Raw genomic sequence first — 13,806 nt, forward strand, 5'->3', positions numbered from 1 at the left:
TTTTGGAGGGGGGGGAGGTCAGGCGCACTGACCAAAACAGACAACCCTCTAGACGTTAGGTTCCATCCCGGGTTCCGGCATTTGGACAGGGACTGGGCGCCCCAGGAGGCAGCGAGCAGCGCGGGGCGAGCCGCTGCCCCTCTGGCAGGGGGGGAGGAGGGGGGGAGCCCGCCGCAGCCCGGCTGCCACTCTGATTATCACGCGTGTCCAACTTCACAGAGCGCGGCGCGCCGGGGTGTCCCCGGGGCCGCCGTCCAGCGCCAACCAACCGGCGGGTCGCCGTCGCCGGGCAGCCGTCCGCGGGGGGAGGGGCGGCCGGCGCCCGCGTTCTCCGGCCCGGCACCGCGGAAGCGCGACCGCGGCTGGGGAGGGGGGGGTTGGAGTGGGGGGGGGGGGGAAGATCAGCTGCTGGAGGAGGCGGAGAAGGCGGAGCCTAGGGGGGAAGGGGAGGGAGGGAGGGAGGGACGCGACCGTGAGGAAGCCGCGATCGCCGCCGCCGCCGCCGCCGCCCGTCTGCACACCTCGCTCCGTCTGCCATGGCTGGCTAAAGGAGGCTCGGGCTGGCCGCGCGCGCGCGCGGGGAGGGCCGGGAGGGGAGCGGCGGCCGGGCGTGCGGCCGAGGGAGGGGCGGCGGCGGCGGCGGCGGCGCGAGCAGCAGCGGCGGCGGCGGCGGCGGCGGCGGCGGTTCCAGCATGAAGAGGAGAGCTGGCCTGGGGGGCAGCGTGAGGTCAGTGGTGGGCTTCTTGTCCCAGCGGGGCTTGCATGGGGACCCCCTGCTCACTCAGGACTTTCAGAGGAGACGCCTGCGGGGCTGCAGAAACCTCTACAAGAAGGACCTGCTCGGCCACTTCGGCTGTGTCAATGCCATTGAATTCTCCAACAATGGAGGCCAGTGGCTGGTCTCAGGTAAATCAACCCCCCTTCCTTCTCCTCCCCGCGCCTCCCGGCCCCGCTTCCAGCTGCCCCTTGCCCCGTCCCCGCCAACCCTCCTGCTGCCCCCCGGAGTCCCCACCCCCGCCCTGCTCAACCCCTCTCCAGCGGGGGGAAGATTTGGTGTGAAATTAATACCATTGCAGGGGGAGGGAGGGAGGGAGGGAGGGGGAGAGAAGGAAGGAGGGGGAGAGAAGGAAGGAGGGGGAAGGAGAGGATGTCTTGTATAAAAAAAAAAAAAAAACCTAAAATGGTTGACAGGTCCTTAACGCGCTTTATCCCAAGTGCCAAGTGGTCCCTCCAGACGCCTGCCCCACCAGTGCGGGTCGGGGAGGGGGGCGAGGTTACGGCTTGACTTAAGGTGGATGGCAAACTCTTCCTCTGCGTAGTGTAAAAGGTGCGGGGGGCACCGGGGTGTGTGTGTGTGTGGGGGGGGAAGGGATGGCATGGCCGTGGGGAGAGGCCGAGGCGCGCCGGAGGCCAAGGGAAGCTCGAGCCCCGGTCCTCGGTGTCTCGGGAATAAAAAAAAAAAAAAAAAAAGGGGGGGGGGGACCTCGGAGCCTGAGGCCGGCGGTGACAGGGAGGGACACGGAGGGGCCAGCGGGGTCGGGGCGGGTGGTGACGGGCAGCTGAGAGGCGTCCCCCCTCCCCCGGGCTCTCTTAGGGCCCAGTCCCCTCTCCCTTCTGGCAGTGGTTAGCCTCTTCCGCGTCTTGTTTTTATTATGGTTTCCGAGAGTGCCGAGGGCTCTGGAGACGGAGGGACACACCAGCCTGAACTTGGAGGTGCTGCTGCTCCAGGGGCCGGGGTTCGGGACGACCCCCCCGAGGGGCTGGCTGGCGGGAGGCGGGCCCCAGCACCCCCCCCCCCCCCATTCAACCCGAGGCTCCTGGGGGCAGGACTGCTCGCCCCCCCCCCCCGTTCCCTCCCCCGGTTTATCTAGGCCTACTTGCCTCCAGGGTCCCACCACCCCCCCTCCTCCCGCTGGGGTGGGGAAAGTGGTGCAATCGAGGCCGGGGCTCCGGCCGGGCGATGTAGGCCTTGCTCTCCCGGGGCTCCTAGCGACAGGCAGCTGAATCGATAGCCTATTGCTCCCGGGGAGGCCCGGGCCGAGCGGCAGCGGCGGCGCCTGCGTACGCCGTGGTCGGGGGTCGCCGGCCGTGGTCGGGGTCGCCGCCCGCTCCTCCCCTGGGGTCGCGGCCCCGAGCGAGCGAGCGAGGGCGGGCGGGCGGGTGGGGCTGGGCTCTCGCCGGGGAAGGGGCGGCTCCCAGAAACCCGACTGCGCTGCGAAGGGCCTAGACCAGCTCGGGCGTTCCCGCTCGCCGCCTTCCTCCGCTCTTTTTCCTACCCTGGGAGGGTAGAAGCGGGGAGCCCGGCACTAGACGTGGCGCTTCACTTCACCCAGGTGGCTCCCCGAAGGGCTTTCTAATTCGCGTCAGTGGGCCAGCTCTCCAGAAACTTGAGCGTTTAAGGCAAAGCATCTGTCTTTGCAAGTAACCGGCGGAAGTGACACCATGAGTCTGGTCCCGTGTGTGGGTAGCAGAGATAAGAGGTCTGTGATTATTTCACGATAAACCAGGGGTTTCTCCAGAACTGACCCCATCTTTTCACACTAGATCATATTCTCCTTGCATAGAGTTTGGACCCTAGATGACACCCCACTCCACCCCCAAGAAACCTGATACACCACTTCAAAGCAGACCCATCATTAAAAAAAAACTTCCTTCCACACACCGCGGCGTAGAATTTTATCTAATAAGTTTCAAGTACAAAAATGGAGAAAGACCCCTTCTTTAAAGACTGTTTCTGTGTTCGCAATACAACTCTCTCCTGAGACTAATGCTTTACAGCAGAGAGGCTTCCAGACATTCCAGTTTACCTATGGAATGAGGGACTCGGAGGATACTCTTAGAATGAGCTAATTAATCATAACCGATCACACATAGCCCCAGCTTAACTCACTTTAGATATAAACTTGAAATATAATATACATACCATAAAGTTATCCCAGTCAAAGTTAATGCATTTTACACCTTTTTGTTTTGTTTTTCGAGACAGGGTTTCTCTGTGTAACAGCCCTGGCTGCTCTGGAACTCAATCAGTAAACCAGGTTGGCTTTAAACTCAGCGATCTGCTTGCCTCTGCCTCCTGAGGGCTGGGATTAAAGACGAGCTCCATCACTGTCCTGTGCATTTTACACTTAATCCTAGCCAAATGGCAGAGAAGTAGAGAAGTAATATTTACTACATTTTTAAAAGCACCAGAAGGGCCACGGAGCTGTATATACTCCCAGCATTATTTTGTGAGCCTTACCTTGAGGATCTTTTGTTGTTGTGTTGGAGACAGGGTCTTGCTAGGTCGCCCATGCCTTTCTCTGTATCCTCTATATTGTAGAGATAACCCCATTATTTCTAGTCTTGGCTGCTTCGTTTCTTTTTAATTTTTGCTTGAGAGTGGAGTCTGTATAGTTCAGGAGGGTCTGAACTCCGTATGCCGCTGAGGATGGCATTGAACTCCTAACCCTTTTACCTCCTAGGTGCTGAGTTTATATTGCTTTATTCCTTTTTCTATTTTTAGGAGCCAGGGCCTCACACCTCTCCCAGGCTATTGTGGAACTCTGATTGAAGTTCTTGCGGGCCCCAGGGACCTCAGCCTCCGGAGTGCTAGGGTTGTAGGTGTGAGCTGTGGTGCCAGGCTCTTACCTTCACTTTATACTGTAGAGAAGGACTGGTTGCATAGGGGCAGGCCCTGGTTTTAGGTATTTGTTTCCTTTTCTAGTCCTGAGTTCATCCCTCTCCATCAGTCAGGACTTCCTGGGTTCCAGCCGGCCTGCCCTCTCCCAACACTCCTTCTATCCCTGTTCTTCCTGGTGTGTGTGTGTGTGTGTGTGTGTGTGTTAATCTACTCCTGCCCTTGCTCATAGTCCTTCCAGCATTCAGTTCTATTGGCCCTTCCAGTTTGACTCAGGTATTTTATTCCCAGGACACAAGTTTTTGTTAAAAGCAATTCACCTTCCGTTATTTGTACACAAGCTTGTGTTTTAACACAGAGTTCTTCCTGCTTGCTTTTGACATGGAAGCCCCTCGGGGATGCATAATACACCGTCACTTGTTAAAGCTAATTAAAAAATATGTTTTCCCTTGAGAAGTCCTTCAGTGATCTTCTCAAGTTTAAAACTATTTGAAGTGTTATATTTACATGCTTTTTTTTTTTTCCCATTGGTTTGTTGAGACAGGGTCACATAGCCCCGGCTATGGAACTTGGTGTGTAGCTGAGGATGACTAGGGAACTCCTTGATCCCGGCTTCCCCCTCACAGGTGCTGAGATTCCAGGTGTGAGAATCCCTCCCCTTTGTAAATCCCCCCCACCCATCCCTGTCCCTTATTAACAATTATCAACTGAGGGGGTGATCACGTACTAGTGTGAGGCTGGTGCATCTATTCCCAGTAAGTCACAATAACATTCACAATAGTATAGTGGGATGTCAGACTCTAGGGTGGTAATTAGAGTTCTTCTCTGCATTTTGTGGTTTTTGTGTCTTGTTTGGTGATATCGCTATCAGATTTTCTCTAGTTAATTGTTTTCATTTGCTAATAGTTTGGGCAGACCCATTTTTTCATAACTAATACACAGGATTTGATAGAATTAAGACGTAGGACAAATATATTTGTGTGATTCCTGTGGCCATATAAAGTATTATTGTTTAAGAATACATCCTGTTCTAACAGCTGTCTTCCAGGGCACAATGAGGCTTGCATATAGTAAATGTAATGGAGAGGAACTCGGGACCGAAAAAAGGTGTTCTGCTATGACAGCAAGGGAGAGAATAGTTGATGCTTTGAATCATTTGACACTTTGTTTTTTATTTTTAAAATATTTATTTGTCTTATGTATATAGTCGGTTTGTCTGCATATGTCTATGTACGGTGCCCTTGGAGCTCCTTGGATTGGGCTTACTACTGGTTGTGAGCCAGCCACCATGTGGTACTAGGAATTGAACCCCAGTCCCCTGGAAGAGCAGCCAGCACTTTTCATCGATGAGGCATCTCTCCAGCCTTAGACACTTTGAAGTTGGGAAAACTGGCAGTGGTGACACACACTTGAAATGCCATCCACTTGGGAGGTTAAAGCGGAAAACTAGAAGTGGCCAGTGCAGGTGTAATTTAGCAAGAGCCTGTATTTTAAAAATGCATAGTTGTATGTCCATCTACAGAGTGCTTGTTCAAGGCTCTCTGTACAGTTCTCCCACTCTGGGACACACACACATACTCCTTGAACTTCTGATCCTCCCCTCTCCACCTCCCCAGTGCTAGGATGGTAGGGGTGTGCTGCGACCATGCTGGTTTCAAGGAAAATTAGAATATCTCCATCAAAAAAGTTACTTTTATTATTTTTATCATTGACAAAAAAAAAAAAAACCCCACATGAAAACAAAACTGGTATCACTATGATACCTACCGTGGAAGCATTGTGGTGTGTGGCATGACAGGTAATTAAAATCGTTGCTAGGCTACTGAAACCTGTGACCCTAGTTAGGTTACTAAGCTTCTCTCTGTTGTTTCCCTGGTCTGTACAATGGGACGACTGTACAATGGCCTTCCTGAAGGGCTGTTGTGAGACTTGCAGGAAGCAAAGTGTATGTTGGGTGCAAACATCTCATAATAAAAACTGTTGATTTTCTTCACTTTCTGGTGCTTGCATGGTGTCGCTCCTAGCCACCAATTTGCTCTAACACTGTTGGTAGTAGACCTGTGCAAGTTGGGCAGACAGTATGGTTTTGCGACTTTTTTGTTGCCATGCTGAGGACCGAACTCAAGTTCTGGGTATTCGATGCAAGTGCTCTACCACTGAGCTATATTCTTAGCCTTTAGTGGATTTTGTTTTGTTTTGTTTTGTTTATTTGAGACAGGGTCTCACCATGTAGCCTTGACTGGCCTTGAACTCATTGTTTAGACCAGGCTGCCCTTTGACTCAGGATCCACCTGCCTCTGCCTCCCGAGTTATTGGGATTAAAGGTATGCATCACCATGCCTGGCAGCTCTTAAGTATTGCTGAGATCTCTCTCTCTCAGGCTGGCCTTCAACTCTGGATCCTTTACCGTTCGCTCCAAAGTGCTGGGATTCCAAGTGTTGCTAGTTTTACTTTGTGAAATGAAGAGGCAATGCGATATGGAAAACACCTGGGAAAGACTGACATGTGATTTGAAGTTAGAAGTCCTAGCAGTCACAGATTGTGTGGATTTAGGTAAATTACTTCATTCTTCATAAAATAAGGGTAATAGATTGCCCGAACTGCAAGACAGATGGTAACAAATGGTCAGTGAAATTGCTATGCATGAAAGTGCTGAGGTTACGGATGTAGTTCCGTTAACAGACGGCTCACCTAGCAGGCACGAAGCCCTGGGCTCGATGACCAGCACCACATAAACCTGGCACTGGATAAAGCTGTTCATCACAGGATAAACCACCAGTCAGGGTGGTTCATGCCTGTGATCCTCGTACTTGAGAAGTAGAACCAGGAGGATCAGAAATTCAAGGCCATCCTTGGCTACACAGTGAGATGGAGGCCAGCCTCGGTTCATGTTTCTAAAGTCTAAAGCAAACCTATAAAAGGGCACACAATAAGAAAAAGGAAAAAACTGAAGAGGTAGTGAAGAATGTACATACTGGAACTGGAAATGTAGTTCAGTGGTAAACTACTTGCCTAGTGGGCCTGAAACCCTAAATTCAAGCCCCACAACTACAGGTAAATAAACTACACCAAAGTTCCCCTACATAGCTAAAAGGTTAAATCCAGGATATCCCCTATATATATGTAGTACTCTAACCTTATTAATATCATTAGGATTGCTTGCAAACACTCATCCCTTGAATAATAATACAATATATATATATATATATAATATGTATTATATATGTGTGTCATATATATATATATGAAACTAATTATAAGGCTTAAACTAGACTTTTAAAACTAAGGTTTACACAGTTGGAGAGGTGGCTTGGGTTAAAAGCACTGACTGCTCTTGGAGAAGACTCAGGTTCAGTTCCTAGCACTCTATTCACAGTCACCCATAACTGTTTGGATGATTATGAGTAGCCTCCAAGTTGAATATCTTTTTTGAGATTTGTTTGGAAGACCAATCAGAAAATAGCTCTGTGTGTATCTGACATGGATTATAAAATGGCCTTTATATATATATATTAATGTATATTAACGCGTATGGGTGGTTTGCTGCAGGTATGTCTGCACCACTTGTGCCTGGTGCCCAGAGGCCAGAAGAGAGAGTTAGCTCTCCTAGCCACTGAACTCAGGTCCTCTGGAAGATGAGCCACTGGTCTTAAATGCTGAGCCATATCTCTGGCCCCTCTTACATCTTATTAATGTATTGGTTTGTGTAAACAGAATTGTAGCAGTTTAAGAAAGGGATTTCTGCTCTTTGGGAGTGATAGTTTGCTGTAATATTTTTTCCCCTTCATTGAGGTATTGGACTCTGTAGAGCTAGAGGATTAGTAGCCCATATGTGCTAAGTTTTATATACAGTAAGATTATTTATTACCTCATTCTAGTGCTTATGACTAAAATGTTAAGAAAAGTACTTCCAGCTGGGTGATGGTGGCACACACCTTTAATTCCAGTACTTGGGAGCAGGTGGATCTCTGAGTTTGAGGCCAACGTGGTCTACAAAAGTGAGTTCTAGGACAGCCAGGACTGTTACGCAGAGAAACTTTGTCTTTAAAAAAATGAAAGAAATAAAAGTACTTCCAGAAGCTTTTCAAATGGCAGCTAAGTTGTTCCAAAGTGAAGGTTGTGACTAAGGAGAGAGGTTTAGTTTTTAGTTATAATGTTTTATAAAGGGGGATAGCAATTTCGTCAATTCCATGTACATGGACCACCAACATAAATGGTAGGAATCCATAGTTATGAAGAGACTGAGATTGTTCACTCTTGCTAACTTAGTTACTACCTTTGACAAGTCCTTTGTCCTCTGTGTCAGAAGGTCAGCAGTATCTCATGGGTTGTGATGAAGACCGAATGAGCTGACACAGGGCCTTAGTCCTGGCTCTTGTCTGGAGGCCCTGCTGCTGTGACAGTTACTGTTTCATTTGAACCTCACAAATGAACAAAAACAAAGACGTGCTCAAGTAGTGTCAAGCTCTCTGAGTGGGTTTCTTTGCCAGTGTAGTCTATCTGCAGTTTCATTGTCCTAAACATAGTCGTTTTTATTAAGCTGGTGCCCCATAAGGGGAGATTTTGCAGGGTAGAGTTAGGCATTCTCTCCTGCTGAGTCTCCAGTATTAAGCTGAGCTATAACTTCTTACTTTGGCAGGTCTTTGTTTCCTTTCTAGACTATTACTCAAGAGGAATTTGTTTTTCATTCTTAAGACTGGTTTCATGCAGCCTGGGTAGGCTTTGAACTTACTATGTAACTGAGAATGACCTTGAACTTATGATCCTCTTAACTAAGTGCTGTGATTACAGGCATAGGCCACCACACATGGCTCAGGAGGAAGTTTTTTTTTTTTGTTTTGTTTTTTTGTTTTTGTAAATCTAGATACCCGTCAAAATCTTGTTGCACAGCTTCCTTTATTCTGAATTCCCATTCTTCAAGTCTTTATCAAAATTCTGGTTGTATCACTTGACTTTACTACTGAAGGTGGAGTTTTTCTTTGGGATCACTGGCTCCCCAAATAACCACACAGAGACTTCTTAACTATAAATGCTTGGCCAACAGCTTAGGCTTGTTACTAACTAGCTTTTGTAACTTAATCCATGTTTCTTATCTACACTCTACCATGTGGTTGCCTTTTTTCAGTATGGCATATTCATCTCCTGCTTCCTCTGCATCTGGCTGGCGACCTTTTCCCTAGTGTTCTCTCAGTCTTAACCTCTTTTTGCCTAGCTATTGGCCAGTTAGCTTTTTATTAAACCAATGAGAACAAAACATCTTCACAATGTACAAAAGGATTATCCCACAGCACACCACTTAATTGGTACCCCTGAGGATTGTCTTTCTTAGTGACAGATAAGTTGACTGAGTTTGATGACTTAATAAAAATACTTTAAAGGTTACTTTGCACAAAAATACTTTAAAAAGGTTACTTTGTACGTGTGTGTGTGTGTGTGTGTATGTGTGCGCGCACGCGCGAGCACGAGTGTGCATGCATGTGCAGGTATTTGACTGATATTTGAGTGTGGGTCCCAGAACGTTTGTCAGGGTCAGAGGACAATTGTGGAGTTGGTTGTCTTCTTTCACCTCTATATGGTTTCCAGGGATTGACCTCAGGTCTCCAGGCTTGTGCATCAAGTACATTACCCACTGAGCCGTCTCCATAGCTCACTTTATTATTTATTGTTGTAACAGCCTCTGGCAAAAACAACTGAAATTGGATGTTTGGCAGCTTTGGTTTAGTCCCAAAGTACTGATGGGTGGGTAAGTGACTGATGGGGCTGTATTGATTCAGTCTTAGAATTGTTCAAAAAGATAAAGAGCTTATGGTGTTAATTTTTTTTTTTTTTTGCAAAGAGTTTTGTAAAAGTGTAGACAAGTACAGAAACAAAATCATAGCTGCTCAGAAGGTGTGTGTGGAGTGTCTGGTATAATCAGAAGAACTTACAGTTTTCTACATCAGAAGAGTAGAGACTGGAAAGAACAGTGGCTTGTGGTCTGGGAATATTTACATTTGCAGCAGCTCCTGTCTTAATTACTCCTCCATGGATCCTTACTGTTTAAGCACTGAAAAAAACTGTTTTCAGTGTCTAGCTCTGTTCTAATTGCTTTTGTTCTTTTGAATGTCAACAATTATATACTTGGGTCATATAGTTCAATACGACATTCACAATAGTTATCAGACTATGACAGTTATAAGATAATCCTCCCATCCATTGGTTATTTTTATTTTGTTTGTTTTGAGACAGAGTATCACTTTGTAGCCTATCCTGGTCTTGAACTCACAAATATCCAGCTGCCTCTTGAGTTCTGGGACTAAAACTATATGCCTTTTATTTTATTTTGTGTGTATGTGTGAATGTGGACACTTAGGAGACATGACGTGCGTGTGGAGAGCAGAGAACAATGCTTAGAGGTCACTTCTTTCCTGCCACCTTGGAGGATTTGGGGATTGAGCTCAGGTCATCAGGTCTCTGTGCAAGTGTTCCTACTCACTGTACCATTTCTCCATGCTTGCTTAGTTTTTGTTGTTTGCTTTGTGTGTGGTAGGGGAGTGGGGGGATTGAAGCCGCTGTCTCATGCATGCTAGGCAAGCATTCGTTCACTGAGCCCTGCCCCCAGCTTCCATTTATTATTTTTGCAAACATTTGCTAGTAAAAAAAGTAATTCTGGGGGCTAACTGGCAAGGTGGCTCAGTGGTTAATAGCACTTGCTGCTCTTCCAGAAGACTGGAGTTCAGTTCCTAGCACCCACATCAGGCAGCTTCCAACTGCCCATAACTTCAGCTCAAGGGGATCTGACCGTCCCCTCTGCCGGCATCTGCACACACGTGGCATACAGATGCACAAACACACTTAAATAAGAACATAAATAAATAAACAAATAAATACATGAAGGAAAAGTAATTCTACTTTGGATGACTATTGCTAATATCTGGAACATATTTTTAGCCTTTTTTTGGTATGTGTATGTACTTTTTTTTTTTAGCTAGAGTCTCATGTATCCCAGGCTGGCTTCAGACTCTATTTGTAGCTGAGGTTGTCCTTAAACTCCTGATCCTCCTGTCTCCATCTCCTGAGTGCTAGGAGTGAACTGTGTAGTGATTTGACTAAGAATGGTACCCATAGGCTCATCATATATTTGAATATTTGGTTCCCAGTTGGTGGACCTGTTTGGGAACAAAGAGGCATTGCCTTGTTAGAGGAGGTGTGTCGCTGAGGGTAGGCTTTGAGGTTTCAGTGGTTCTGAGTCTTCTCTCTCTGCCTTGTGGTTAATGCGAGTTCTCTGCTGTTTCTTTGCCCTGTCATCATGGGCTTGAACCTCTGAAACTGTAAGCCAGACTAAATGCTTTGTTTCATAAATTGCCCTGGTTATAGTGTTTTATCAAAGCTGTAAAAAGCAACTTAAGACATGCTTACAGGTGGGCATCACTGTGCCTGGTAAGCCCTTCATTTGGGGGCAGGGTCTCATTATGTAGCTCAGGCTGACCTCTGTTCTTTCATGTCAGCCTCCCTGGTGCACATATATTTGTGTGCCACCATGCAGCTCTGTTTTCCAGTTATTTATTTATCTAATTTTAGATGAGGTCTCATGAAGCTTAGTCTGGCCTTGAGCTCACTATGTAGCTAAAGCAGGGTCTTGAACTCCTGATCTTCTGTCTCTGTTTCTGAGTACTGGGATTACAGGTATGTATATATCACCCTGCCCAGATTTATGTATATGTTTTTAAAATAAAGTTGGAATGAGTTCATCTCTATTGTTTTGCAACATTTTCTAATTAAAGTGAATATTTTCTTGATATGTTATTGACTATTCTGAAGAATATTTTTCTTTTAACTTAGTAATATTTCCATGGGGTTGAATACCTTTTTGTTAAGGTGGGCTATTCTGTGCACACGAGCAGCCCCTCCTTAGCCTTTACTTGTTATATCCCTTTGGTAACTAGTTCCCAGTTGTAACAATGAAAAAATGTCTGTAGATATGCCTAGTGCCTATGGGAGACAAAAACTACTTGGGTTAAAAAAAAAAAATTGCCGTAAAACAAAATTCTCAAACTTTTGGTCTAAAGACTTTTTATATTGAAATCATTGAAGATCTCAGAAAAACTAGTTTCTGACCTTTATGATTTATTACATTAGAAATATGAAAAAGTTTAAATATTCATATAAAACAATAATAAATGTGTGAGTAAGAGAGAGAGAGAGTGTGTGTGTGTGTTTCTATTTCTGTTCATTTGTCTTGGAGATAAGGTCTTGGTATATAGCTCAGACTAGTCCAAAACTCACTTTATATCCCCAAGGCTGTCCTTGAACTCACGGTCCTCCCACTTTAGCCTCTTGAGTGCCGGGTTTATGTGTGTGCCTTGCCATTACCTGATCTTAAAGTTAATTTTTATTTTGTTTTTCCTTTTGAGACAAGATTTCTCTGTGTAGCCCTGGCTGTCCTGGAACTTTCTCTGTAGACCAGGCTGGCCTCAAACTCAGAGATCCACATGCCTCTGCCTCCCAAGTGCCAGAATTAAAGGTGTGTGTCACCACACCCACCTTTTTTTTTTCTTTTTAAGTCAGACTCTCATGTTTGCCAAGCTGGCCTTGAGATCAGTGTGTAGCCTAGGATGACCTTAAACTTTTGATCTCCCGCTTGCCTCCTGAGTGTTGGCATTGAACGTATGCCCCCATACCATGGTTATATACTGGGAACTAACCCCAGGGCTTCAGGTATGCTAAGCAAGCATGCTACCCATTGAATCACATTGCTACCCTTTTAAACCTTTAAAAACCGTCCGTCCGTCCGTCCGTCCGTCCGTCTGTCTGTTTATGATTTATCTAGTTTTGTGTGCAGAATGTCAGGACAACTTGTAGGACTTGACTCTCCCATGGTCAGGCTTAGCAGTAAGTGCCTTTACCCACTGAACCGTTTCACTGGCCCCTAAACTGAAAAAAATATTAAATCACTTTGTTAATATTGCCACAAAATTCATCAGAAATATCGTCACACATTAACAAATATTGAGTTCACTGTGGCAAATACAAATTTTTGGAGATTCTTTTTATTTGAAAAGTTGAATTATATCATTGGCTATATATACTGCTAGTTATTTTCTTTGAGATCAAACAAAGGCTTATCTTGTTAATTTTTCAGAAAATATTGCCAAGTCCTTGAGTCTTGAAAACCCTAGTTTGTCTGTTTCAGTAAAAATTGGTAAAAATGGAAATGACATCCAGTTCAGCTAATGATGAGGAAATCATTGTTCTTCTGCGAGCTTGTGTTTTATTGAGTACTTGGAGTTTTATCATAGAGTGTTGGGGAGTATTCTGTGGTTGGAATTTGATTTAATTATTTTTACTGTTTCTAATAGGTTTTTTTTTTGGTATCCCAATAGTAGGCTTTTCCGACAATGCAGTAAGCCAGATCAAGCCGAATTAAAAAGACCAGGTTTATTGAGCTACGCACTCTCGAGTGATCTTTCCAACTCCCCAGAGGTGAGGCAGGGGAGGGAGGAGGAGACATCACATGGCAGGTCTAGGGACAGGGGCTTAAATACCCTGTAGGCGTGGTCTTGAGCTTTCAGGGAGGAGCCTGGACTTTTGGCAGTCTTTCTGAGGAGGCAGGGTTTGGAGAGGGAGGAGTTTCATCAAGGACATGTTAAATAAAGATGGCATGTCTTGTTTTATTTACTGCAAGTGTTTAGCAGTTATGAACACAGTAATGAGGGGCTGGAGAGACAACCCTGCTCAAGTGCACTTGCTGTTCTTGCAGAGGACCAGGGCTTTTTTTTTTTCCTGACACCCACCTACTGACTTACTGCCATCCATAACTCCAGTTCCAAGGGCTCTGACATCTATCTTCTGACCTCTGAAGAACACCAGGCCATACACATGGTGCACTTACAATACCTACAGACAAAAGACTCAGACGCAAAAGTAAAAAGCATAAAAATATTATGAAGAATATACTGACAGTGCAGTTTGTGTTACTGCTCTAATCAGCTCTAAGATATCAGTGGTTTACTCATCATTATTTTTGTAATATCAGTATAGTGTTTACACAATTTAAAAAATGGCTGATGAGATGGCTAAAGGGACTCACCATGCAAGCTTGATATCTGTAGTTTGATCCCTGGAATCCACAGTGGATAGAGAAAACCCAAATCCCAAAAGCTGTCCTCTGACCTTGTGGTGGTTTGAATTAGAATGACTCCCATAGG

At 46.1% G+C, this 13,806-nt stretch overlaps 1 protein-coding gene across 2 annotated transcripts in view; it reads left to right on the top strand.

Annotated features, from left to right (window-relative positions):
- The first annotated feature begins 628 nt into the window (after positions 1-628).
- Dcaf5 (DDB1 and CUL4 associated factor 5) overlaps positions 629-13,806 on the top strand; it is a 106,668-nt gene continuing 93,490 nt past the window's right edge. The window contains exon 1 of one of the 2 annotated variants that reach the window (XM_052739447.1): positions 629-727. Coding sequence is in view for 1 of the 2 variants with exons in the window: in XM_052739446.1 (XP_052595406.1) it covers positions 693-906 (214 nt within the window). In the remaining variant the exon portion in view is untranslated. Of the gene's footprint in view, positions 907-13,806 lie in introns of both variants that reach the window. The other variant, XM_052739446.1, reaches the window with a different exon arrangement.

This window comes from Peromyscus californicus, unplaced genomic scaffold, assembly GCF_007827085.1.
Source record: "Peromyscus californicus insignis strain IS unplaced genomic scaffold, ASM782708v3 Scaffold_15__1_contigs__length_86483966, whole genome shotgun sequence".
Lineage (NCBI taxonomy): Eukaryota > Metazoa > Chordata > Mammalia > Rodentia > Cricetidae > Peromyscus > Peromyscus californicus.